This window comes from Betta splendens, chromosome 5 (genome assembly GCF_900634795.4).
Source record: "Betta splendens chromosome 5, fBetSpl5.4, whole genome shotgun sequence".
Taxonomy (NCBI): Eukaryota; Metazoa; Chordata; class Actinopteri; order Anabantiformes; family Osphronemidae; genus Betta; species Betta splendens.
Genome location: NC_040885.2, coordinates 354,232 through 381,851, shown reverse-complemented (window position 1 = coordinate 381,851; position 27,620 = coordinate 354,232). Strand labels below are relative to the sequence as shown.

The 27,620-nt window shown below is 45.2% G+C and overlaps 1 protein-coding gene across 12 annotated transcripts in view; it reads left to right on the top strand.

The window, feature by feature from the left end:
- Positions 1-27,620, top strand: part of magi1b (membrane associated guanylate kinase, WW and PDZ domain containing 1b) — an 84,012-nt gene that overhangs the window by 16,163 nt on the left and 40,229 nt on the right. For all 12 annotated transcript variants that reach the window (XM_055508878.1, XM_029149880.3, XM_029149883.3 and 9 more), the window contains exon 2: positions 15,719-15,835. In XM_055508878.1, the coding sequence (XP_055364853.1) occupies positions 15,719-15,835 (117 nt within the window). The remainder of the gene's footprint in view (positions 1-15,718; positions 15,836-27,620) is intronic.

Genomic DNA, 27,620 nt, shown 5'->3' with positions numbered 1-27,620 from the left:
ATTAAAGTGTCCAATCAAATGGAGGTTATCGGGAGACACATTCCTCGGGCGCTGACTGTAATGGAGAGCGTTATCGCCGACTTTGTCATTATTGTCTCCTTAATTGCAAACGACGGCGGCGCCCGCCTTTGGTGGGCTTCTCTGAGCTCCCCCCGAACAACGGGGTGTGATAGCGTACGGGCCCAGGGTCCCCACCCGCGCCGCGTTCAAGTTCTGTAATTAAATAACTTTACCGCGAGTAGAACGTCAACGTTTGTATCACAAAGTCGCCACATTTATAATTTAATTAACAGGAGTTTTGGTACAAGTTGAGGGGCAGAAGCAGAAACCAGGAGGGTTCCCCCAGGTCTGCACAGAATAATGTGTTGGCATATTGGCTCCTGATATACATTTTACACTACAAGACAGCAGGGGCTTGACCAATTATTATTATTATTAATACTGATGCTTATGTAATGTAGAGGCACATTTGATCAGTCTCCACACTGTCTAATGCATTTTATTTATTCATTTTTGATTTCTGCCAGGTGCACATCAATCAAAGTGTAATTTCTGTTTCCTGATGACCTTTGTACCTGGGCACGGCCCTCTGCAGCGCCATTGTTGGTGTAGGCCTACAAACCAAACTGGAGCAGTATGGGGGGTGAAAATGGGATCTGAAATGATTGAACAAACACAATCTTTGAATCTCTTTCAGGTGGAGGTTACGTTTATATAAGTGATTGGTCTTTTTGTTTGTATCGGCTCAAAGATAGACACAACTGTGTGAATCCATTTAACTCAACAGTTAATGCATTTCAGTGCAGTGCAGGAATACATGTACCACAGCGATAAGACTGATGCTGCTAAATACTACGAAGCCTTAACGTGGCTACGTAATTAAAACCTGGTTTAAAACCGCAGCAGAGTGTGATGATGTCATAGGTTTGGGAGGTTGTTGCAGGAGAGCGAGCATAACGTAGGCCTGCTGGTATGTTTGTACCGTACACAGGCAGATTATGACCACATGCTCTCACCTACTCATTTTATTTCACCCAGTCTTGAATTTGAATCAGTTGCATGTTACAGTATTTTCAAATTTATTTTTATTAGGTTATTTTATTTTGTTGGTGGTTTCACAGGTTTGGCCCTCATTACAAATATCTAGTATAAAAAAAGTAAATAAAAACTAAATAACTTTCACTCACACTTTTTTTTTTTGTTTCATCATGTGTTTCAAATAAAAATGTCAGCCCTTGACTTTTCAAAGTAAAACCTCCCCAAACTTCTTTAGGAGCGTTTACTGTGGGTGACATCATTTGGAAAGTGTGTGTTGGGAAGCAGTTGCTCCTTTTTCTTGTTTTGCTTGTGGTGGTTGTTTTGCTTGCAGAGGAAACATTAAAGGTAAGTAACGAATGTACAGGAAGTCTAGTAGCTTTAGTTTTTCAGATTTGAAGTTACAGTGTGACTTTATTGCATCAATAAAACTGCTGCATTAGAAGAAAAAATCTCTTTTATTATCCTATTATCTACTTGGAAAACAAACAGTGGCAGTGGTTCAGGGAGACGGCATGACTCAGATTCTTCTTCCTTGACCCTTAAAGGACAATTCTGTGCATTTAACACAAAATGTCCTGGTTCCAAATGTTTGTCTTTTGTTTTCGGAGGTTCTTTCGGCGTTGGTTTAATGACGCGAGGCCCAGGTCGGGGAGGTAAATGTAATCGATTTGGCTATCACGCTGAAAGGTTAGGAAAAGGTCAGCCTTCCAGATCAGGCCCTCGTGTCACTGATTGATGCTCCACTCTAGTCCCACAGGGGGAACTTCAGGTCCCTCTGTTTTTATTATTATTTTCAGACCATTGTCATGTAGCCCTGTTGTTTGGTGCCCCCTCTGACGCACCCATCCTGCTGCCGCTCCCAGCTTTGTCTTCAGTGCTCAGTGGAATCCGTGGGAATCTGATGATTCAGGATGTGGGGGGTGAAGTGACCACACTGATGTTCCTCTAACGCTACCTGATAAATGATTTACAAACCATCATGTGACATGTGGAAGCATTTATCCTTTGTCTTTAACTGTTTCCACTGCATTAGTAGACTCTTAACCACCTTTATAGCTAAACCTGACTTTTGATGACTTTACATTAACCCTTTAATGCCGACACATCATTAAACTCTCAGAAAATCTATCCAATCTGATATTTTTTAGGAATCTTCTAAATCTAAAACAATCATTCTTTCTGCCAAATTATTAATTCTCTTCTTCTAATTAATTATATTTAACACTTTGGAAGTTTTAAAATAAAGACAATTTTGGCGGATGTCTTTCTCAGATCCATATGCTCTGTCAGACGCAGTGAGCCAAACATCACTGGTCTTTCTTATGTGTGGCCGATAAAACCGAGACGCGCGTCTGAGCCTTCGTTTCATTTGTTTTGCTCCCTCCCTAATCTCCATTATTCCTTATTGCGTCTGTCGTCCCAGCACTCCGCTGTCCTGCGGGGAGGGAGCCGCCGTTCCTGCGAAGCAGAAAGGTCAGATGGTGCAGCCGCGTTCCTGAAGCAACGCGATGGGCGTGCGTCATCGCGCGGCCCGCTTGTTAGCTGGACTGTGCTCATAGGCGAGGGTCCAACCAGGACGGGCGGCCAGTCAGCTGCTCTTCTAGTTCAGCAGCCTTGCAAACGGGCCCCGCTGCAGGGGGAGTGACAGCGGGATTATTGGGGGGGGGCTGAGTAATTGTTGTAGTGCGGTTGGTGCACGGCTCCATCTCTGTCAGTCTGCGTCAGCTTGCCTCAGAGTGCTTCTCTCCTCAGTCGTCTGGAATGCTCACTTTATTATGCACACATGCACCAATGAGCTGTGCAGAACAACACCCCCCACTCACACACTGTCCCCACACCTCTTCTACCTCCCGGAGGAGCCCCGCCCCGAATCATTAAGCGTATCCGCTCGTCCTCTGTGCTTGTTTTCTCTACATTGATGTCATCAGGCACGGTTTCCCTTCGCTGCTCACTGTGCTCTTCCACCATGAAGCTCAGCTCTGGTTAACTGTACGGGGGGGGGGGGGCACCTCCAGTGGCCCTGTGTGGATCCACTTAAAAGGCAAGCAGAGAACCTTCCTACTGTGGCTGCGTCGGGCCCTGGCTGTAAAAATAAATGGATGGCTTCAATTTCATGGGTTTGCGACGCGTTTGTTTCTCACCTCCATGAATATTTGACCATATTGGCTTGTAAAACCACCGCTGCGTCTTACTTTGTGTCGTATTGTACAGTGTGCGCTCCAGGTAAACACACTGAACCCCAGCTCCTCCTTGCCGTCCCATTGTCGAGTCGCTCCCTTCTCACCCGCTCTCCGCTTCGCAGAGGGCTCCTCCAGTGGATTCAGGGGTTAGCCACACCTCACTGCATTCACCTCTTTCAGTGAGTTGTCACTGATTGAAGCTCATTTGCATATAAATTGACAACTAATTCTGTTCTTCCTAATGGTGCTTGGTTGAAAGATTTCCAAAGGAAGGCACGCAGCCTTTTGCAAAGTCTCGAGGCTTCCTCCTCATCTGCGATCTGTCCGTCAGGAGCAGGAGGAGGGAGTTGGTGGGATTTTGGCAAACGGACGAAGCTCTCCCCTGACCCCCTGCCCGCCACTCCCCTCTTCGTGACATCCTCACTTGTCTCCCTGACTCATATCCTCCCTGCATTCCTTCTCCTCCCCCTTCTTCCTCACCCAGTGTGCTCTGTGGGTTTTTTTTTGTGTCTTTCCTTGGGAAATTATTTTTATTTAGCTTCTTGTAGACTATACAGGATGTAGTTTGCCTGATTGCCCAGCCTCAGTTACAGCAGCTCCAGGACAGTTAGTTTTACGAGCTGATGTGTTTTTTTTTAACTTTGTGATGAGTAAATCTCCCCGTTTTTAAACATTTTCTTGACTCCTGTGCTACTGTATGGTTAAAAGCAGACAGCTCCTGCAGCGACATCCTGGTGTTTAACAGGATGTGGAGCTTTTGTCTGAGTGATCACTCCGTCCCCATCCTGTCCGTTAGCAGCTGGAGTAAACGCTGCAGCCTTCCTCTTCCTCTCCCTCGTTCACGCGCTTGAAACTAACTTCTCATTAGCGCATTTTCGCTGCGTCAGCGAGACAGGAAGAGCGGCGTGACAGTACCGGTGTGTAAAACAAAGAGAGAGGGAGAGACAGAAGGCGGCGTTTGACAGTGGCGGACTGATGTGAGGTGACGCATCTCGACCTTTTCTCCTGCCTCCACCGCTGCTCGTCTCCTCTTCCATCTCTTCTCTCTGAGTTTGTCTTTTTTTTTTTTCCACGTCGGCGACATTATTTGACCCCGCCTGCCCAAATTAGCTGGAGGATTTTGTCTTCCATGTCGCAATAGGATAGCTTCCCCTCTCCAAAAGCCTGATTAATGATGCAGCGGCTCCGAATCGCCAACACGGCCCGGTTTTGAAGAGCAGTAATTGCACCAATCGTTCACTCAGAAACACTCATTACCTCTTCTCATCTGCGAGGCTTCTGCTTTTCCCTATCAGCCCTTCTCTCTCCCTCCCTCTCTGTTTGGTCTGTTTCATTTACTTTTGACTGAATGTGAATGTCGGCTGTCTTTTTTTTCTTTAGACATATGTTGACAGTTTTCAGATTGTTCTCTAAGAAACTGTATAAACTTGCTGACATGTTCCGTTTCTAGGTAATTCGAAGCAGATGTTTGTGCGCTGTAGCCTTTGTTAATTGTCATTTTCCAGTGTTTGTGTGTGTGTGTGGTAGCTGTCTCCCTGTCAGTGACTGATGCATCGTGTGAGCACACCTGGAAAGCGAAGCAGCAAGGCTCATAATACTTTTCCATCCCACTGTGTGGCGGTTCGTGCAGGCTGTGTTAGAAACCCCAGCGTGTGGCTGCTGGCGTGTGCGCGTGACATGCAGCTATTCCCTTGGTTCTCGGGTGCAGATGTTCGTGTGGAGGTGCTGGCGAGCGCAGGATGCTCCACTTCATCTCCCCAGTCAGGCTCCAAAGCGGACACGTCTGCGTGATGTTAGCTTTGGCTCTGGCTCCCCCGCGTCGCTCAAGTTGAAGCCGAGCACCTGGGACCTCACAACAACATCAGCACCGTGAACCCCCCCTCCCCACCACCACCACCTAATTACAACGGCTTAACCCACATCTTCAGCTGCGCCAAGGCCTGCGTTTTTTCTCACCTCCTGTGCGTCAAAGGATTTGTGATGGGCCGTTAATGACCTGCTCATGTTTTGCCCACGTGTGTCATCTCCCCTCGTATTCATTGTTTACACTGACGGTTTCACTGAAGGCGGCCTTCTTGGTGGATTTCACTAGAGCTTATGGAGATGGAAGTGGTCATGAGTCAATACAGTATGTGTTGGGTCTAAATGCATCTAGTTTGTTCAGAGTATTGATCCTGAAGCTCACAACTAAGCAAGGCTTCATCTCATCCTTTGCTTCACACTGACTCATTTTGTTTTTGAATGTTTTAACGTTCTGTAAAAGACGTTCTGTCAAATGCAAACCTCCAGTTACTGGCTCTGCTTGATGATGATGATAAACCTACTTCAGTCACTCTCTGGTAAAAAAGAAAACCTGGCAGCTGGTTACACATCTATTATGTTCTCTCTCACATCGTACATGCTATTATACTGTAGTAGCAATAAGAATGTAGAATTTCCATCATTTCATAGTTGTAGACAGATGTGTAGAGGAAGGCGTGAAGATGAAGGAGGGACACTGTTCAGTGGAAATAAAATAATAATTGATCACTGGATGAATACCGTGTGTAACACGAGGTGGACAGCCAGAGTCTCCAGTGTCAAACCAGATGCCTGTGTGTTTCTATTTTCCACCTAACCCCCTTCAATGACCTCAAGCTTCTGGTGAGTCTCATCTAAGATGGCTGTGTCACTATTACTGACGTTTAGTACTTTCCCTTCCGCTCCTGTGATCTCCCAGAAATTCAAAGGGACGCTCCGGATCCAGCCTTGGCGGCTCAGCGAAGGGCCGTAGATAAAGCTAATGCGAGACGGCAGCGTGGTAAAACTCACGGGGGGAGATCTTTGAAATGAGACGACAAGGTTCGCAACGAGATGTTCGCTCGTTTTCACCTCGAGGAAAAGCAACTTGTGAACAGGTTTTGTCGGACGTGGAGTGTAGAGAGAGACTCAGATGAGCTCTGTATGTACAGTGTGTATCGCTATAGAGTTGAAGGAATTGGAGCTGTCAAAATAAGCCAGTAGTGATTTGTTTCAAAAACTCTCCAAAGTATCTGAATATTCTGTGATGTAATAAACATTAGGCAAAAAAAAAAATCCTCCCAATTAACGTAACATGAGAAATGACAAAAACAGGAAACACATGCATAACTGAGCTCACGTCATCAGCTCTGACAACACCGTTAAATGTTCATCAAGGCCACTTGTTGCATAACACGGCAAAAAGGGAAAAATCCATCTCTCGGCGCTTTCGCACGCCACATCGATCTTCCCGCCGCGCCTCGTTTGGTCCGTTTGAATCACAGCTCTCTGCACCTCTGCACGTCTCGCCGGGGCGCTGGAGTAAAGCGCAGGCCGAGTTATAGCGCCTGTAAAAACCTGAGCTCCTGCTCCTCTCGTGGCGTGTGGATTTGAATTAAACTCTGTGCATCTCTGAGCTACCACTGTGCAGCGGGGCAGTGGCATTATTCAATATGGTCCCGTCCATTAAGTGTTAAATGATAGTTGGTGGAGTGGGCTAGCTTCAGTCCACTCAGCACATTCCCCCTTGGGGTGAGGGTGGGGGTGAGGGTACATCTGTGGCTCCCTCCCTGCCCTGGCCACCAGCCAGACCTTTATGTCCAGTTTTTCACAATCCTGACCTCATTTAGCCCAGTGTATAAGTGTCATGTGCCATTTATTGTGCAGGTTTCCTCCGTTTGAACCCACACTGGGGCTCAGTGGGTCGGTACCACGCACCGCTCTCTGGCAACGGAATGTCATCGTGATTTGAACCAGGCTCTGTGGGAAATGTTTGTGCAGGCAAAGAGAAATGGAGACCGCTTCAGACTTGACCTCCATTATCACTTCAAAACTGCCACAGATAAACAAAAAAATGTGTGGGGTAGTCCGTCACGGAGGAGTCGCCCAGCTGTCATGCAGCGAGCAGCGTTGATCCTCCTCGTTGAATCCAGTGCTGGATGTCTCCGATCGACGGAGCTCCTCTTTGTTTGTTTGTTTGCCTGTCAGGGCCTGTGTGTGGGTTTGCTGTTAACTATGGGCACAAGGCCTGGTGTTTGGCTGCGTGCTGGAGTTTGGGCGCGGGCACATGACCGTGCGCGACGTGAGCTGCTGACAGTAATTGCTGGCTGCCAGTTCCCGAGCGGCTCATCCGCTGCCTGTCTGGAGCGCCGGCCCGTCCCGCTCCGTTCCCGGGCCTCGCGCTCGTCTCCGGCTGAGCGCTGCCGCGTGCCGTCTTGCTGATCAGAACCGGGCGTGTGTGGTGCAGCAGCAACACGTTTTGTTGTTCTTAAATACCGGCGTCATTCACCTGAAGTGTTGAATGGAAACCCAAACGAAGCAGAGAGGGGGGCGTGTGCCTCCGTCACAGTGTCCTCACTGTGACCTCTGTAGTGGATTAAGGCTGCGGACCCGTGGCCTAGTCCCTGGTTCTGGGCTCGCTCCAGCCTGTGCTTCTTCCATAATGTGCTCGTGTCTGTGTGTCCTGCACATTCTTTTCTTTGCGTGTATGGGTGTGTTCGCTTGTGACAATGTTATCAGAGCAAGCTTAACAACCCACTTGCAGAATTATGGCCCTAACACACGGCTTTTTATGGTTCACTGGGCTTCGCTCTGCTCATCATGTGGTTTGGTGTCGGGACACTGCAACAATGTAATTACGGCTCATATTTAAATGCGTGTGCTTCTGTTCCCAGGCCTGACGGCGCATAAGGGAATGTGCTCGCATGGACCCTGTGCACTTGCAGGGCATAAATTCCCAAGCAGGAGAACGTCTGACACGTGGGTCCTATCTGCGTAGACACTCGTGCCGTTTCTAGCTTCGTCAAGCGTCTGTGTTTTAGAGCTTTGCTGTTATACGGCTTGTGTGTGACCGGAGGCTCATAACTTCACAGGACGTAATCAGCTAATTCTGCTTCAGTGTGTGTGTGTGTGTGTGTGTGTGTGTGTGTGCGTGTGCGCACGCCTCCATGTCTGGCCTGGAGTCAGCTGTGAAGGGATGCAGCTTTGGAGGAGCACTGCCTGATGCTGACCCAGAAACAACTGCAGACGTAACCAGCAGTGACTGCTGGCCCATTAGCCTACAACCCAGAAACACACAGCTCCTACAATTCATGTTAAAGTCAATGTTTCCATGTGTATATCCTTCGCTTTTCACATTACACTGAAGGAAAGGATGCACTTTTAGTATTGGGACACGATCTGGCCTCAGTCAGTGTCATGGTTTTTGAGATATAGTTGAATTAAACATGCATGTTATGAGCACTGACTGTGTTAAGATGCTCTATTCAAATAGCTAGATATTATTTTTCCACCAAATGATTAGATCTATGCTGACTCAGAGCTGCACAGTTTAATACATGCATCTGGGTGCTAATTTAAGGAAAACCTACACCTTTCATTGTGTCTGTGCTGGTTTCTTTCCTTCTGAAGTGTGTGTTTTCATCCTGTTTCTAAAATTAGATCAGAGAGCCGATGCGGTGTGTTTGAGTGTCTCTTTTTGTATGCGTGTGTTGCCAGACGTGTTCATGCGCACGTGTGCCTGTACGCGTGCGCTAACGCAACGTCTTGGGCGTGTTTTGAGTCAGCACGTTGACTGGGTGAAGGTGGGCAGGGAAGTGGGTCAGTCACACCCGGATGAGGCACGGGGTGGATGGATGGATGAAGGAGGAGTAGACTAGAGGTGTCTTTAGTGTCTAGAAGACGTGACGTGAGATTAGATGGTTTAAATACAGGATTCCAGCACAGTTTGGGTACTTTAGCTACAATAGAAATACGAAACAGATTTTATTATTATACAATGAGGTATAAAATGTAAAAACAATAAGACTGATGATTTGAATGTGTTGAACTGAAAATGTGGGACCTCAAATCTGGTTAGTTGTATATTTTTCAAAACCTGTAAATTATTACAGTGTATACATTAAATTATGTTATGTTAAGTTATTTGTCCTGTCTAGCGTTTTCATGATTAATGCACCTCTGCTGTGAACTCACGGCTGACTTGGATGTATGTGTGACGCCAGTGAAGGCAGCTGTACTAATCAGTTTTGTAAAGAAATCAAAAAATGCAGGCATCAGCAGATGAACAGTAATGATACACATACACACACATGATCCTGAGTGACATATGCCCCCTGGTGGCAGAGTTAACACCCTTTCCCTGGGCCCTGAGGTGAGGTGGCGGTGGCACACCCAGCTTAATCACAGGCGTCAGCTGACTTCTTCCGCAGACAACAGTCCCAACAGCTGGACGTACAGTACAGCTGCAGACGGAGGAGGAGGGAGCCTCTCTCCAGGTCTGTGGTGCATGAGTATTCTCCCGCTCCGGCCTCTCGGTGCACTCTCTCCCATGCTGTGAGCAGCGGCTGGCCTGTTAGTGCAGTAGTCACTCACTACGGCGCCTCCCATACTCCCCGGTGGTTGTCAGTCTATCTCGCTGCACAGTGGAGGCAGGTGATAAGGTTTCCAGCTTGGTCATGCATCCTTTCGGGTGGCTTCGGAGATTGTTTGCTGGCTTGGTTAAGATTGATTTTCCTTCAGCACCATCAACAATTGCAAAGGACATCCCTCAGCTTGAGTTAAACATCCTGTGTTGTTAATTGGGGGTGTTGCGTTTAAAATTAGCAGCCTTGCGCGGTAGCAGGCGGTGAGACTCGCTTCGAATGAAAGACGCTTCGGTTGCTACTGCAAACCAAGATTGCACTGTAAGATGGTGTGGCCTCTGCCGCTTTGGTTTCTAACATCTCATTAAAAATGGCCTGACGAGTCTCAGGCCACAAGTTGGTGGAAGACCCATCGGTGGAATTGAAAAAATGTATTTTCGGTTTCACAAGAAGTGAAGTGCAGTGTGTAGAGCAGCTGCCTGTCATTTCCTGGCTTTCCTACAATACTCCCATTGGCCTAGAAACGCTGCCTGTCAACGAGGAGAGGCCGTGATGGAGAGTTAATTACCTCCAGAGTGCGTGCCTTGTATTGGTTTATACACCAGCAGTGTCGGCTGAGTCAGGGCAACTTCTCATTTAGCTCTTCTGTGCCAGTGTGGTCAACTTTGTGGCAGCTGGATTGTCACACCTTCCCTGAAGCCTGTTTTGCTGCTCTACATGCTGAAATATACTTTTTGGTGGATTTGTTTTCTCTGTGTAGGCGGCTTGGATCAATGAAAGCAATCTGCACCACGGTAAGCAGAGAAGCTGCTTCAGGACACGCAGCCATATAGACAGGATTGAAAACATGTCTGATTTAACCCTGGCTGTGATGGATGTCTGTTTTTTTTATTATCTAGGCTCAACAGGGGGCAGATGTCAAAGCTTTTGTTGTTACACAGCTGAAGAGACCTGACTGCTTCTTACTGAACCACAGTGACCCACCATTACTCATGTGGTTCTTTCAAGGCTATCACATGGCTGTTTATGGAAAATTTAAAGTGAATTTATTCCAGCAACCACCAATTTACATTCAGTCGTCTTCTGCTTTTGATAGAAGAGGCTGTGGTTGAAGTTGCTATATGCTCTCTCTCTCTCTCTCTCTCTCTCTCTCTCTCTCTCTATCTATCTATCTATCTATCTATCTATCTATCTATCTATCTATCTATCTATCTATCTATCTATCTATCTATCTATCTATCTATCTATCTATCTATCTATCTATCTATCTATCTATCTATCTATCTATCTATCTATCTATCTATCTATCTATCTATCTATCTATCTATCTATCTATCTATCTATCTATCTATCTATCTATCTATCTAGCATACTTGTATATAGCATACTTGTATATAGCATACTTGTATATAGCATACTTGTATATAGCATACTTGTATATAGCATACTTGTATATAGCATACTTGTGTGGTCAGCCCTAATTATGTAAATAGATCACTTTAAAAATAGTATACATCCTTGATTTTAAAATATAGCATTTATACAAATTATTAATTTTACTAATTTAATGTATTTCCCATCATCTGTTTCTTAGGAGGAGCCTTACTTTATTTTTGTAATACCACATTAGTCCAGAGAGGGGCAGCAGACTATGTCTGGCTGGGACTGTCTCCACCTTGAACACAGTTGGTGCTCATCTGGCAGCTGTTGCCATGGATACAGAGCCCGGCCATTGCTGTGATGTAAACCCAAACGACTAGAGGAGCACAGGGGTTAGTGTTGAGCTCAGAGACGAGGATGCTCGCGTACAAATACCCCTCCGATCTGTGACCGTGACAGGTTTCTCCTCCTGCACAGCCCCTCGCTGAGGTGGTCTTTATTGTTCAGTGGTCTGATGGACGTCTCTTTGTCTGTTATCCCTGCTCCCTAATCATGGTGACATGGTTAAGACTGATCAGTAGTGATGGAGAATATTAACTGAATGAAGCTGCTGCTGGTGGAATTAATTAAATGGTGATTAGCCCTTATTATGTGATTAACTAGAGCCATGCACGGACTGCTCACTCAACAGTTGATTACTTACGGTAATACATGACTTTGGACAGCGTGTTTTTGTGTCATTGCTGAATTTAACTAATTGTAGATTAGATTTGTGGCTTATTGATGATGATGACGATGATTTTAAAGCCTTCTTACTTTACTATGTTTCATTACATTCAACAATAACAGAAGGGTTTAATTTTGTGTCTGGGCATGTGCTCCTCGATGTCAAAGAGACACAAATGGGATGACGCAAAAAAAAAAAAAAGGAGAAACAACAACAACTTATTTGTTACCTTGTGTGCCAGACTGTTTGTGTATTCTCCACTGATATAACATCCGGGGCTCAGCCAAACACGATGGTGCTGCCAAATCTGACTTGGCAAAGTGTTAAACAGCCTGGCACCCTGGCATATGACTGTGTTTTCTACTTTGTCACTTAGACTGTTGCTTTGTGTTAAGAGGGTGCTTGCTTCCTGTTGCCCAGTGTCCCGGTTGAAGTTAGAAAATATATATGTGTGTAAAAACCTTTTCTAAAGGGCGCTATTTCTTTCTGGGCAGACGATCTATTGATATTATGACTCTGTGTACTGGCTTTTACAATCCAGTTCACACCATAGTCATGCCAGAAGGGTACGCTAGTGCTTTTAGCCAAATTCTAAAATGCTGACTATGACAATGCCGGAATGCATTAAAGCCAGCTGAGATGGAAATGGCATTAGTATTTGGACATAAGCCAAGTTTTGGCCTAATGAGTGTTTGACCTGATGGTGGCTCTGTTCTGTATTCTTCCACCTCTTTATTGTAGATTCATCCTCATGGAGGCAGGGATTCCTTCACTTTATCTGATAGCAGTCCATCCAGTGGGACTTTGTATAAATGAGTGAAAACCTGCTGATGAGTGAAGTCAGCCAGGATTCACCTTTTGTTGAACGTGGGCGTCTGTTTCTCAGTTATTTTCTATAAATGTCCTCATGGTGGCACTAAAGGAAAGGTCAGGAGGTCAGCTGTGTCCATAAGTCTGAGCATTTTAACAGAATGCATCTGTGTTTCATTTTGAGAAATGAACTGTTTCTTAATTAAAAGTTATACATATATAAACCTAATACAATTTCGAGGCTCCTTCCAGTAAAGTGAACGTCTAGATTATTGCCTCAACCCAGATTCTGGATCGCGAGTCTCTCCGCCACAGCCCTTGTCTTGACTGTGAGGGGCTCGTAGCCATTGTGCCATTTCCAAATCAGCAAAAAACTGGTCAAACATTTCCTTTCCCGCTGCAGCGGCCCAGCGAGCTGGAGATCGAGTTTCAGCACTGTTTGGTTTTTCCATGCTGTGAATACAGATGTCAACTGCCAGTGGAGGGTCTGACTGGTGCCATGTCTGGCTCTGCATGTCTGAGCAGGGCCTTGGCTGTCTGATCAGAGCTGAGGGGTGTAGGAGGGGGCTCAAAGGGAGACGCCTGGAAAGTCGCGAAGCCTTTTCTCAGTTCGGCTGTGTCTAAAAAGTCTTTTGATGTTTTGTCTGGCTTACTCTGATGTCCGCTTTCTGTGTGACAGACCCTCACTCTCTTTTTCTCTCTCTTTCCTCCATAAACCTCTTCACCCCCACTTCCCTTCTGTCATGGATTGCGTGTCTCCTTCCCAGAAATCTTGCTTGATTTAGGGGGTTTATGGAAAATCTATAACAGGTGGGTTGTGTTTGAAGGATATGTCATTTCTAATTATCTGTTTGCAGAGGGATATGGGTGGGTGGCCACTGGGCCCAATGTTCTCCCAGTGCAGTCCTCCTGCCTGTATGGCTGCTATTGTGCTGCCTGTGGTAGCAGGAATGGATGGCTGTGTTTTCAGAACCGTTTGTAATGATGATACCCAACGTTTTAACCACTGATAGATGGAGTAGAGGACATTGAGGAAAGGTTTCCTCAAAGGTTTTTTGCGCATTAACAGTGTTTCTTGGAACACTGTGATTTTGGACATACGTCAGGGGTTTTCTGAATGAACCTCATATTTCAGTGGATGTAATATCTTTGGGATGTGGTGTAAGATCAGATCAGTATGGTCAGAGGATGGAGGAGGATGATGCTGAGTCCACACATTAAGAAGCCTTGTGTCTGTGACTTGATCAAAGTCTTGATCAATGTTTCAAATTGCTAGTAAAAACATATATGCTTCGTTAAACTAAATGATTTTTATGATGCAAATATAGACACCTCACTGACCCTAAACTGATTTGGAGATGCAATGAACATTTTACAAAATGATATTTTTTTTTAAGAAAACAAAGCCGACTGTATTTGTGCTATGGTCACACCAACTTTTGACCAACCAAAGGCTAAAATCTACACTGTGGGTTCACTGAAGGAGAGTGGTTTCAAAGTAGGCTGCAGTTCTTTTTAGTCACGGTCAAGACTTAGAAAAGAGCAGAAATGTGGCAGATGGGGATTTGACCGCCAACCAGAAACAACACATAATGTCGGTTAACCGCAAAATAAACTCCGGGAGCTCATGCACACTTCGGTCCCAGTCACCAGCTCAGCGTAGCGTTGGCGTCGGCCAATGAAAAGGTGGCATGTTCTGTCGTCAGTGTCCGTCTGTCAGGAGGATATTGACGATGGTTTTTCATATCACCAGTAAGAATGTTGAAAGAGATGTGGGTTCTCACACGTCCATCATTCAGACTGTGCTGCCTTTACAGATGTCTTGGTGGTGCAGAGGGTGTTGTATTAGGCTTTGTGTCGGCTTGCAACCTGTTGCAGCCTCAGGCAGTGGAACAGAATCATGAGAACCTAGAAATGAAGTTTCCAGGAAGTGGAGCTGTGTGTGTGTCATAATAGCAAGTGAGAGACGTAAAGTAAATAAGTCAAGATTCATTTTTTTTAAACAATTTTTAGGCATTTTAGCCTTTATTAGATGCCTAAAAGAAACAGGGTGTCAAATATGTCTTAAGAAATATTTAATTACTAAAAATTGCTTCATGTTTCTTTGCAAGGAAAAAAATCCTTATCCTTATAAAACCAATAACAGTAGATTGACGTATGGCTTGTCTATTGATACTTCATATTTATTGTTTATCCCTCTAGTCCTCATTGTGGTTTTGATTGAAACTTTAAGGTCTCATTAAAATGAATATGAATACCATATCTATATATGGTGTATATATATATATATATATATATATATATATATATATATATATATATATATATATATATAACCTGCAAACACTGTGCCAACCAGTGCAGCATGCTCTTCTGTACTATGCTAACAATCTCAATCATCTTATTAAACACACACACACACACACACGCGCACACACACACACAGACCTGTACACATGCACACAGTTTCCATGGAAACAGGATCCAGGGCCTTTTATGGCTGGTTGTTTGCCCAAGACAACCAGAAACGGTCTTAGCAGCCATGCAAAGATGGAAGGCAAATCATGTGTACGATAAATAATGGGATGTGCAGATGCTGCATATAGGAGGCGTTAGGATGCCTGTTGCCTCGTGACAACCCATCAAATGTAGGTCAAGACATTTTCACAGTCTTGAGGGGACTTGTGTCATCTTTCTTTTTCAGCACAGACAGCGTGTTGCATTCTCTTACTCCGGTTTGTGATGATTATGATTTTAATACGCACACCTACTGTAGTGTACAAACACACACACACACACACACACACACACACACACACACACACAAACACACACAAGGAGCTGGACACCCTCCAGCCGTGCTGCCCTTTAGTAGCCTAATGTGCGTCTGAGGGCCAGATGGCCCGGCGCTAGGAGGCCTGCCGCGCCGTGTTAGCCCCAGTGCTAGCAGCCTTGGTTTTGGCTCTGGCTGCTTGAGGAGGGGGCCTTTGCAGCCAGCTCCCCCTCTGAGTGTAAATGGCACGTGTACAGTTCTCAGCTGCATTCTCGCCGTATGTATTGGCTATTCCAATTTGTTCTTGCACAAGCCAAGCTGTGTGACCCCCTGACACTGGACCGCAAGGGTCCCAGTCTTGTTCCTGTGTCTGCAAGTCGCCTTGTGACTTCCGTTGTTTATGAAGCACTTACAGTACGGGTTTTCCTGTTTGTGTCCACAATGACAGGAAGCAAGCTGAACAAGGACCTGAAGCACTATCTCAGCCAGCGCTTCCAGAAATCGTCGCCTGACCACGAGCTGCAGCAGATCATCCGAGACAACCTCTACCGTCACGCCGTGCCTTGTAAGTGTCTGTTAACTGTTCTGTTCCGTTTTGCTTCATCCTGCTGTTGATCCGCCTCAATCTGCATTAACAACAGAGAGAGCCCCGCGTTAGGTCACGTCATTGGTTTCATGCATACGCGTTAGCTCCATGTACAGACTGCACACACTTCATACAGTCTAATTAGGCCTGGTTATTTCAGCCTAGTCTGAGCAGGGTTCATTTGCTGTTTGACTCATGTTTGCTGCGCAGTGATGCCGGCTGATTAAATCACATCCTCCTTGGAGTTTACGTCACATTATAGGCTGAGCAGTTTCATCGTCCGTGAGCCGTCTTCATCCCACAACACACTGTCTGCCTCAGGCTGATAAAAGGCGTTGCGTTTATACAAAGTTAGCCTCCATCCTTTAGATAGTTAGAGGAGAAACCTGGAGACTCTCGCTTTAGATGCTCTGGCTTCATGTCAATCAGTGTTGCTGGTCTAAAGCTGCATGTTTCTCTTGAAGATGCTACCGCTTAAAGGTTGCAGTTAATCAGTTATTAATGATATATCCGTGTGTGTGTGTGTGTGTGTGTGTGTGTAGCATTATTGTAATAATAAATGCAACAACTGTTTAACTCCTTTTTGTGCAGGGAACAGATAAGACACAGTCATTGTTTTTGTTTCATCTTCTATACTTTGTCCATTGCTAATTGATTTTTTTTATAGTAACTAAGAAATCAAAAGAACAAGAAACATATTACACATTAGGTCATATCTCTGCATCATATTTTTCCTACTATTACTACTTCTGTAGTTCTTACTTTGTACCTTGTACCATTTCCTCAGCGATGCGCTCTTAATCGTTCTCTTTTCATTTAGTTATTCATGACCCTTTCACAGAAATCACATTTTCGTTTAAGGGGACTTGATCTGTATTAGCTCTACTGCCATATGTCAGCCAGACACTGGTGGACGGTGGGGGTCTGGCAGTAGCATCCATGTTAATCACTAAGGGGTCTATTGAACACCAGTAAAACGCAGTGTTTTCAGCAGTCAACAAAGCATGAAGGAGCTCACTGGGCCGTGCGTTTTATTGAACTGTAAAGTTTTGTTGTTATACATTCATACACAAACACAAGGCTATTAAGTTTATAAAGCATTTGCCAACGTTTCTCCATTCGTGCATGTGCCCTCTTTAACATCTCCCCTCCTGCCTTTCACACTCGCAATATCACCAGACTAATAACACCGATACTGTGGATTTGCCTAGTTGGCTTTTGTCGCTGTTGACGTGTGTCCAAAGGTGGTTGTTCATGCGTAGGTTTAGGTGTGATTAATGCACAGCGAGCAGGTGGAGAAGCAGATGGAGAAGTGACTCTGTGGATGTTGGGGCTCTATTGCCTCTATATCATGTGACTCCAAACAACGTTCTCCACATTCACGTTCTGAAAAAACATTTTACACCCCTACTATAGCAATTCATGATTATGTATTCATATTTATTACAATCTGTAATTGCAAGCATATCCTCTTAAATATAACCTTAGCTAATATTGTAATGGCCAATGTGCTGCTGATGTTACATGGTCTCTGGCTCGCTGCTTCTCTTCACCTTCACTAATAGGTGTGGAGGCTATTAGCTTTTCACAATGGTACCCTAAACAACCAAACGTAGCCGCGGGTGAAGGCGATGAGGGCACGATCCCTCGCTCGCTTCCCACCGATGAGGGCTGCCAACCGCGTCTGTTGGTGTGCCACGCCGTTTGCACCCCAGCAGGCGCTGAACGGAGTTCACTGTGGTGGGAGTGAGCGAGTGTTCGCTCCGTGCCAACGGAAACAAACATGTCTTAGTCTTCATAAGTCACCCGGCACTTTTGAGAGCCCTTCTCAGCTCTCTGGATCAGTTGAGAAGTGTTCTCAATAAGCGAGGAATCGGGTAACGTGCGCGTGCTTGTATGAGTATGGGCCAGTGTAAAAAAACACAAAGTCATCGTTTCAGTCGTATCGTCACAGTCAGTTGTTCCCACAAGCCTGTTCAAATGTGGAGCCACAGCTCCGTCCCCCTCCCCCATCTGCTGAGGCGTCCGTCAGCTTCCCTTGTGGTCACCCCATCCGCACGTTCAGCATTCCCAGTCTCCCATTCCCCCCTCCCACCCTCCACCCCTTTCATCCTCTCATTCCTAACACCCCCCTCCCCAAACCATGCCGCCACTGCTTCATGCTCTCGCTGCTGCTCTCCTTCTACGCCTAAATTGCTCTGCCTCTCTGGTTTTTCCTGCCAGTTGATTGGAGCACTGGCCAGACGAAGCACGGATTGCTCTGTTTGCTTCATACTTGATAATAGAGCTCAGCAGTCTGCGTCTACGAGCCTTGACAGGGGAGATCAGGTCTCTTCTGCACCAAGGCAAGTAGCGACGTTGTCTGCCGTGGATGTTGTGTTGCTGATGGTTTCTCAAATGAACGGGCTTCGCGGCGGCTCGTGTCTGTGTGTGTGTGTGTGTGTGTGTGTGTGTGTGTGTGTGTGTGTGTGTGTGTGTGTGTGTGTGTGTGTGTGTGTGTGTGTGTGTGTGTGTGTGTGTGTGTGTGTGTGTGTGTGTGTGTGTGTGTGTGTGTGTGATGAATTGCAGGGCTGGCGGCACTAATGATTGGACAAACCGCGTGGAGGCTAAGAGGACGACTTGTAGCGGTGGGGGCTAAAGCCGTGGGGATGGGGGTGGGGTGAAGTTTGGGTGTGATATTGGGGGGGCAAGAAAGGGGGGATGGGCAGAGAAACACACACACACAAGCCGATGCTGGCTCCAGCTAGCCAGCTAAGCTAATGTAAACACACACGCATGATGGGTTACGCTTATGTCAGACTGTATTGTGCAGCCTCACATGTGGCTGAATGTGCTGAGAGTGTGTCTGCAGCCCGTCTGTGGCTGCTCCAGCGACGCTACAGATCGCGTCCACCAATGGGATGTTGCCCGAACAAAAGAAATGCATAGTCCCATTCCTAAATAGTGAAAGGTGATGAATCAAGGAAAGGTGAAGAGGTGACATCCTTGGTTTTGACCTGGGGGCAGATCTCCGTCTGTCACCTACTGTGCCCTGTGTGTGTCCACGGTTGGATGTGACACTAGATAAACTCATGAATCATGTCTGGTGTCAAACCCCAATCTGCATAAATACTGAAATGTCCATCCCATAATTCTTTCATAAATACTTACATTTGTATACCCATGGGGGTGGGGCCGTAGACGCCCATATCAGTTGCAGTGCTTTGTAACTTGAGTTTTTCCGCACCGCAGGTAGATGAGACGGAGGGGAAACAATAGGAGATGAATTGATGCTGGTGGGTATTTTTTGTATCACTAACACAGAGTCAAAGGAATGTTGTCAAACAATGAGAGCATGATGGGAGGAGTCGCCCCCAGCTGTCACACCCACACATGGAGTCGTGTGCGTGTCTTAATTCCCTGTCAGTGCTGCACACGCATGCAGAATGAACGCACAGACAATGAGGTCTTCCCACCAATTCAGACGTTTTAAGATGATTTAAGACGTGACTGAAGTGTGTTTTTGTCTCAGTTTGCCAAATGTTTTTCACCAATTCTCTCATCTGGATGACTGAGGATCTTCAGACATTCCAGTAATTTTGCATTTCATAAAAGCAAAGTTTATTTTCTTAAATAAGGCAAACAATTTTTATTGCGTTCACCTTATGAAATATTTGCATTTGGATACACAAAACTTAAAACAATGCAGTCTAATACAACAGTAAAACCTCCACTCAGGAATGCTCAGTGTTTTTCAGTATGTCTTGACTTGGAAGCGCTTTTATTATGCCTCTGATCATTTTTTGGAGACACCTCCTCAACCTGTAGCTATGGAGCACATCAAGAAGCAGGATGTTATCTTATTTCAGCGTGGAAAGCAATGATCATCCGCTGACTCAGCACATCGTGTTCTGTGGTCAAAGACATTTCTGGAGTCTCTCACCACCGCCCATAATTGGTTAAATGCTTTCCGACTGCATGAGTTGCTTTTTCAATTCCTTATGTACATAGCATTTTGTGTGCATGCTGCCATCTTGGAGTATACCTAACCATCTTCTCCCCCATGTGATTGCACACATGGTGTTTTTACTTTTAGTATAGTTTTGAGATGCATTTCAGGGCTAGGATTGACAATGACGTGACCTTTGACCCCCACTTACCCTACCCTTTAAATGTGTCCCACCCCCCTCCTGTGACCAGCATAAAAAAATCACCCAGTTGCCAGTTGGCCATCACTTTTAAAACATCAACAAGTTTCTTTCATTGACTCCTGTTCTTCTCAACCGTGAACCATGACGAGTCTAACACCCAAAGCCCACGGTCCGACGACGAGTAAAGGACAAAGGTGTAGGGAGAGAGGGGTAAAAAGGGCTGATTGGATCTGTGCGAATAGGGGTGAACAGCCAAAAGAGGGGGGGTGAAAGAGAGAGAGGAAGGTAGAGAGAGCTAGAGGGGGAGGTGGGCGGGTGCATGTGGGTGCATGCGAGACGGGAGACAGCGGTGCTCAGTCAGTGTGAGAGGAGGAGAGACAGAAGCCTTGCACTGGTGTGTGTGTGGGTATGAGACGGAGCACATTATAAGGCGATGTGTGGATGCTGCTTAGCCTAGCTGCCGTTAGCTTAGCATCACAAAGCCAAAGCTGGACAGAGGACAGACGTACGGGAGGAGAAAGGGGAGGGCGAGAAGGAGAAGGAGCCGCGGATCTGCACCGGGTTTTCTTCCACTCATTTGCACCTGATTGGATTTTTCTTTCTTCCCTCTGTCTCCTGCCGACGTGGTGTTGTTCTGTGGAGTGCACGGAGGAGGAAGCCCCCACACCCCCCCCCCCTCCCCGGCTGAGGTATTTTTTTGTTGTTGTGTTGTGTTGGATTCAGTTGAATGTGATTTTGACGGTTGGGGGTTGGGATGGAGAGACAGGCGGCCGGGATGGCTGTGCATCAGACGGCAGGCGTCGGGAGGAGCAGAGCGAGGGAGTCGGAGCCACATTGCTGCTGGCAGTAATGGAGGCTGATGTGTTGTGGTCAAACGGAAGCCCTGTGTGTATCTGTCTGTCTCAGGTATGCGTGCGTCCGCTCCCCGGCTCGATGCCCGCGCCTCTCTGTGTGCACAGTGTCACTTCCGTATGTGTGCGTTTCTGGTGGATGCTCCCCAGCTCTGCGATGGTATTAAAGCTATGTGATGTGTTGACATGCTTTATGACATGGGAAGCCATTACCTCCAGCGGCAAAGTGCTGCCTGTCTGCATGTGTGGAGCATCCAGGATGCTACGGTTAGCCCCTACCACTCCTTAGTCCCTCCTTTCTTCCTCTTCCTTCTCTTTCAATCCCTTCTCAGTCCATCGCATGTCTGGTTGACCCCCCCCACCCTCCACCCCCCCCATCTCATTCCCTCCATGATCACTGCCTCCCCGCCCCTCTAAAAGGATCATTTCAAGAGCCTTGCTTTTCCATTTTCATCAGGCTTTTTTTTTTCTGGGTGGAATAAAAAGACAAAGGCCGACTGTGAGTGTGTGCGGGGGGCATTTTCAGGCAGGTTTCTGGTTGATTTAGCTTCACACTATATGTTACTGGCCCTTCAGGGTTTTTTTCGTACTCATACCAAATATCCTACCGGGGGAGAGTAGTTCATAGATAAAAGCATTGGTCGTGAGGCTAAAAAAATGTACGACACAGGCCTGTGTTGCTCTCATTGTCGTGTCGAGTTTTGTGTTTGTGTTTTTTTGTGCGTCTCTTCATTGTGAGCCTTTTAAAGCAAGCAGCAGCAGCAGCAGCAGGGAAAACACCCATCGTGAGTCAAGACAATCCATCTGTGTCAATCATTGAAAAGGCATAACAAAACCTGACCCCCTCCCGTTAATTAAATCCATGCCACCACAACATCAGGAGGGAGCCGTCAGACGCTTGGGATTTGAAGAACCAGGTAGGATGTTTGGGTTGACAGTAAAGCTGACAACCCAAACATCTTTACATAGTTTAAAAGCAGCACCATCAAAGCAGAAACTAAGCCTGATCAGAGCCAGGGACTGAAAATGCTGGAATCTGCGAGCTGTGCCTTTGCTTGGATTAACCCTTTACTGGGACAGATGGCTCCATCCCCCTGCCGAGCTGACAAACCCCAGTCACCCCTCCTGCATCTTGTGTGTGTGCACACATGTCTTTCACCCCTCAAAAAAAAAAAAAACTACACACAAAACAAACAAACAGAACAAATAAAAGTAGATCAACAACCCCAAACAACACACCGGATGGTTAGCTAGCCAGAATGGTTCAGGGATATGTTTTGGTTTTGGAAGATGATGACGCCTTGCTTGCCCTCCCTTTTGTGTGTGTGTGTGTGTGTGTGTGTGTGTACTGAGGTATTTCCATGAGGAAATACCTCAGTACCGTCTTGGAAAATATAACCTAGCTGCTTGGCCTGACATGGAGCATGTTTATTGTAGAAAAATGCTTTTGTAATAGCTTCTGTTCAACAGTTGACTCCATGATTGTTGCCACAACCATTATCTACAGTATGTTACTCTAATGATCATCCTCCAGCTACATACACTATTTATTATACAATGACTATTAATAGACCGGCAGATGCTGCAGCACACCCAACATGCTCAACTAAATGTGGTCAGTTAGGAAACCCGTGTCTGCCAGAATATGTGACGTGTAATTGCATGGTATTTACCTGATACTATGCTTAATGAGTGTTACATCCATTAGTGTTCTCAGATTTCATACATGTAAGTAATTTGACCTTATTTCCTTGATTTTAAGTCTCCTACAAAGTCATTGCATTTATTTTTACTTCACCTTTTTATTTTATTAGAAAACTAGGGAATTTCTTCTTCAGCTTATAGTGACAGAGCCTTTACTTATTATGAGTTGAGGCACTGAGCTATGCATGGACAAGGGCCTGACGACAAATGGAGGGTTCCATGTGTCACAATTTCTGGTAAAGTAGGACACAACAGCAACAAGTGTCTCTTTTTAACTACAGTATAACCTTTTTTTATTAAAAATGCCTGAATTCCTTTTAGTTTATTACTGTTAGAGTTCTGCACTGGGGCTGCGGGCAGAGCTGAGGTGTGAAATTACCTTAAGTGAAGTCACTTGAGTCAATAAGATCTGAAGGCCTGAAAGTTTAAATATTTAAAATCTATAGGTGTGAAGTTGAGCTTAACAGCTATCTGTCATACATGTCGTCTTTAAAGGAAGCAAGCAGGACAGATATAAACATTCAAACTAAAACCTCATTTGTCAAATTTGCCATTTGTAAAGCAGTGGAGGCATGATTGTGCTTCACAGTTGCATTGGTCGAGCCTCTGGATGTTTAAGGCAATGTGGCGGTCTGAACGAAAGAGGCAGTAGGCATTACATGACATCATCACAGCAAAATGGAGTTTAGGCTTGAGCAAAACCCACAATTGTCCTCCAGTCAAACCAAAGTAGGAACAGCCAGATGTACTGGAGACAGAATACACAAACAAGCAGATCAGAGGCTGGATGAAATTAACTGTGATAATATTCTTTGTATGCCGCCTATAGGAGGTAAATAGTGGCTTGAAATGAAATGGATGCAGCTACTAGGATTACCAATTATTAAAGCCCAAACCGATGGGAAGGAAAGAAAGAGACGCAACAAAGAAACAATGGGTGTAAAGGAAAGAATGAAGTGGGGGAGCAGAGGGAGTGAGCTCCGCCCGTCCCCCATGCTGTCCACTGGGTCATGCTCCTGAAAATATTAATCAAGCTTTGCAGAGAGCAGCTTCTCCAAATGAAACGATTTGTGTCGTGTGCTTTGCTGAAGTAAGAAAAGTGCTCGGTTCCTCCGTCAACTGTGAGCAACTTCACATCCAGTCTTTCAAATAACTTGTGTCCTGAATGACCTGGATGCCTGCACACGCTGAATAAGAATAGCCGGGCCTATAAATAGAACAATTATGATAATGAATCATTGCCAAACACATTTATGATGGCCTAGTTTTCACTCATGGCGCCGATCACTTCACCAGGAGAATTATGTTAAAGCACATCATATTTTCTTCCCCTTGTTTTGTCTCTGTGTTATTTTCATTCCTCCACTTTGAATTGCCCAAGAAATGAACCCTCGAAGCTCTGAATTATAGGTGTTTTCCACCTTCCCATGCATGTTGTTTCTCTGAACTCTCTGACTTTTGAAGGCAATTTGTAACTAGGTCACACTAGAGTCTGTATATCTGTTGGTGTAGTGTGGGCACATGCTCCAAAGGCTGCCTCAAGTGGAAAGATGGATTGTGATTGGGGAAACATGTGGATGATTATTTGGTGTTTGGGTCCTGGCTGATCCATTTTTCGTCTTATTTTCAATAGATCTGAATGAATCTAAGCGGTCTCATCTACAGTCTGATTGTTTGGGTAGGTGTGTTTCTGCTTGTGTGGCTTTGCATTAACTCGATCCTGGTTTAATTGGTTGGCCGCAATGACACAAAGCAAACCTTGGCACGAGACAATGAGGAATACAAATTGTGCGTTTTGCTGGCAGATTATGAAATAGTGATGCGTGTACAGTATAAGCTGTCATTAATACTGAATGCATGCTCTGATTCCATCCTAATTTAGAGCGAGAAACAGCAGTGGCCTGCACAGCATTGCTAAATATATCTCTACAGTGTGTCATCCAGGGTGTGTGGCCGGTTGGTCTGGATTTCTAACTAGGATTAGTGCGATTGGTGATCGCGGCTTGACTTTCTCCACCTCATCTCTGCAGCCAAGTAGTTTTTGTAGTAGTTTTCACTATAGATCCTCGTCTGGCCCCCACTCCAGCCCTTCAGGCCTTGTTTAAGTTGGTTATAATAGTTGACGGGTCCTCTATTAACTAGTGCTCTCTTTGGTTTTAAGGGTGGAGACATCTTCCTGTGATCATTTCATGTTTGTCTCGTCTTCTACAGGTTAGTCCAGTGTGCTTTTTTGTGCTTTAACCCTGTAGTGCTCAAGTACTGATATTCTAAGTAATGTTCTTGACACCTCAGACGGAGAATTCACCATCAGAATCCATTTGAACTGCCAGGCCAGACGTAAGGATGTGTATAAATGTGCTTTCCCTAGTTGTATTGTGGATTTAGGTGTCACAGTCTGGACAGTTCTATTGGATCTGGATACACTGTTTTGTGTGTGGATGTTTTGGAATCAGAAAAAAGACAAGGAAGCCAGGTACCAATATTAAAGAAGTGTTTCAGTCTGGATCACACAAAATCGGTGAGATTTAAGACACTTTATTGCGCAACCGAACTGGATACGAAGCTGATGTGGAGCCTCCCAGTTGTAAACCCAGAGTCATCCAGGAAGTCGAGCCCCACATTGTCCTTGTGGAGGGAATTAAATGTAGCTCACAGCTAAGACGCAACACTGGGTCTGGGGCGTATGCGAGCCCAGGGTGCACGCTTGCTCTGGGGCCGTGCGAGCGGAGGAAATAAACTGACTTTTCTTACGTGGTTATTTTTAGAGCCGTAGTCGTGGCATGCCTCTACAGCCTCCTTTTACATATTTCATACATTTTGATGCTATTGTTTTTTAAGAGAGGCCTAAATGTGTAACCTGGTGCTCCCCCTTAGGTACAGTTGCTGCTAAGCTCAGCTATTTCTCACTCCTCTGCTGGAATTTCTATCCTGTTCTGCTTCTGCACATAATTGATCATTGTTGATAACAACTTTACCTTCATAGACGTATTTCAATAGTTTTGGTGATACATAATATTGCTCTTATATCTAATTTTAGCATCGTCCTCTACCTTCGCCAACATAGGCGACCTCGGTCTAAGTGCATTATGCCACTGGAAGGGCAGACTCTTCCTTAAAATACTCTGCTACCAATTAAAAATAGATGAGGAGCTTGGATTTGTCTGCTGGTAAGCATTAGCCTACATGAAGATGAGGCTAAAGAGGTGAAGCACAAATGCAAAATGGGGAAATTGGAGTTTTCCCGTGATCCGTAAAGTAAAAGGGATCCAATGGAGGACAGTTGTCAGCCATGCTGGTCCCCGAGTGGCAGCGTAGTCAAATAGGGGACGCCAAGGTCGCAGCGAGGCTCGTGACCGATAGCTTTCAGGTATCGATCGTGGTTTGAAAGACGTGGCGGTGGAACAGGAGGCTTACTGTAGCTGATAAGTGTAATCCTGAGACACCGTATGACGGGCAGTGCCAAGGTCACAGTGAAGTCACAGTGAAGCCAAAGTGGCTGCTCTTGACTGTAGATCAGGTGTAACATGTGGTGAAGTCTTTACGCATTTTTACATTTGGAAAAATGTGTGTGCTTGACTGGAGAATGTATTCTCATTGTTTGCTGAATCCACCGATTTTGTCAATACATATTTTACTTTTGTTATTAGTCTCTAGAAGTCACGTCTTTTTATTCATTCAACCAAATTTCCAAACCCCCAAAATATTCTTTTTGGAATTGTGATTTAAAAGTAACAGGAAAGTTCACATTTCATTAGAAAATAAATGTATTAATGTTGATTCTCAAGAGCTTATTGTATGTAGATTTATTATCAGATTTATGATCTAATAATAAACAAGAATATTGCTCTGAAATCTAAACTCCAGCTATTTTCCTTCCAGGATGTTTGACTTCCTTGAGTTGTTGAACGGTTCATTTAGCTCATCTCGTGTTTTCAGCTGGACAGTTTAGACTTGGCCTCGGGTCAAAATGGCTGAAACCATGTTTTACAGAGCTTTGCAGTGTGTCAGGTGTAATCAGTGAGCTTAAAACGTCTGATTCTGTAAACGAATTTACGACTCAACTAATTCAAACTTGGGTTAGTGGTTCTTCTACACTGTTTGACTGCTTTCCTCAGGTCTGCTAAGCAAGATTTAGTGGGGCTTAGGCACTTTATAACACTAGTGGACATACAGTTTCAGTATGTTCAAGTAACTGAAAATTTAGTCTGACACAAAAAACACAAGGAACCTTCACAGAGCAGGTTCCTGTTTGTTTTTACAAATAGAATTATGTTAGTCACAGCAGGAAGTCAGGTACTCTACAGTTTCTTTGTTTTGTTGGGTTGTCAGTCGTAGAGCTGTTGACTACCAACCATACTGTATGGTCGGTGGTTCGAGTCATGGGCCTAAGTGTCCTTGGGCAAGACACTGAACCCAAAATTCCCCCCGTATGTCAGCATAAGCTGCATAGCTCTGTCACCCTTGTATGAATGTGTGATTGTTTGTGTGTGTGAATGGGTTAATGTGAATGCAGTGTTAAAGTACAGTACTTTGAGTACCACTAGGTAGAAAAGCACTGTACAAGTTCAGAATCACTTATCATTATCATTAAATCTTTACATTTGAAAGATAACATGTAAACGTTATTGTGGAGGACCACAGCAAATGGTTGCAATGATGCAAAAATTATTTTAGATGAGGTGTGGCCTCATTGTAATTCTATGAATCTGACTCCTGCTACATGAATACATGGTAGTTGTAGTCGGTAGTATGCAAACGCATTTTTTTATCGATGAATGTTGTGTAGCTAATGTGCTGTGTCATGAAAAAATCTGCCGATTATCTAATTAGGATGCAAAGAAAAAGGAGTGACGCGGTTTCTAGGCAAACATCTACACCCAAGGTTTGTGTGGATGTTTTAGTGTGTTGACTGGGAGGTCAGTGAGTTCAGAGTCTTCACCAGGCTGCTTCTGCGTTCCGCTCATGTAGGGGCTTATAAAACCAGCTGAATAATAGTAGAGGACTGGGTAAATGAGGTCTGCTTTTGTTGTTCTGTTAATGTGACTGGCAGTAGCTCTGCTAAATGCTCATACATAAGGA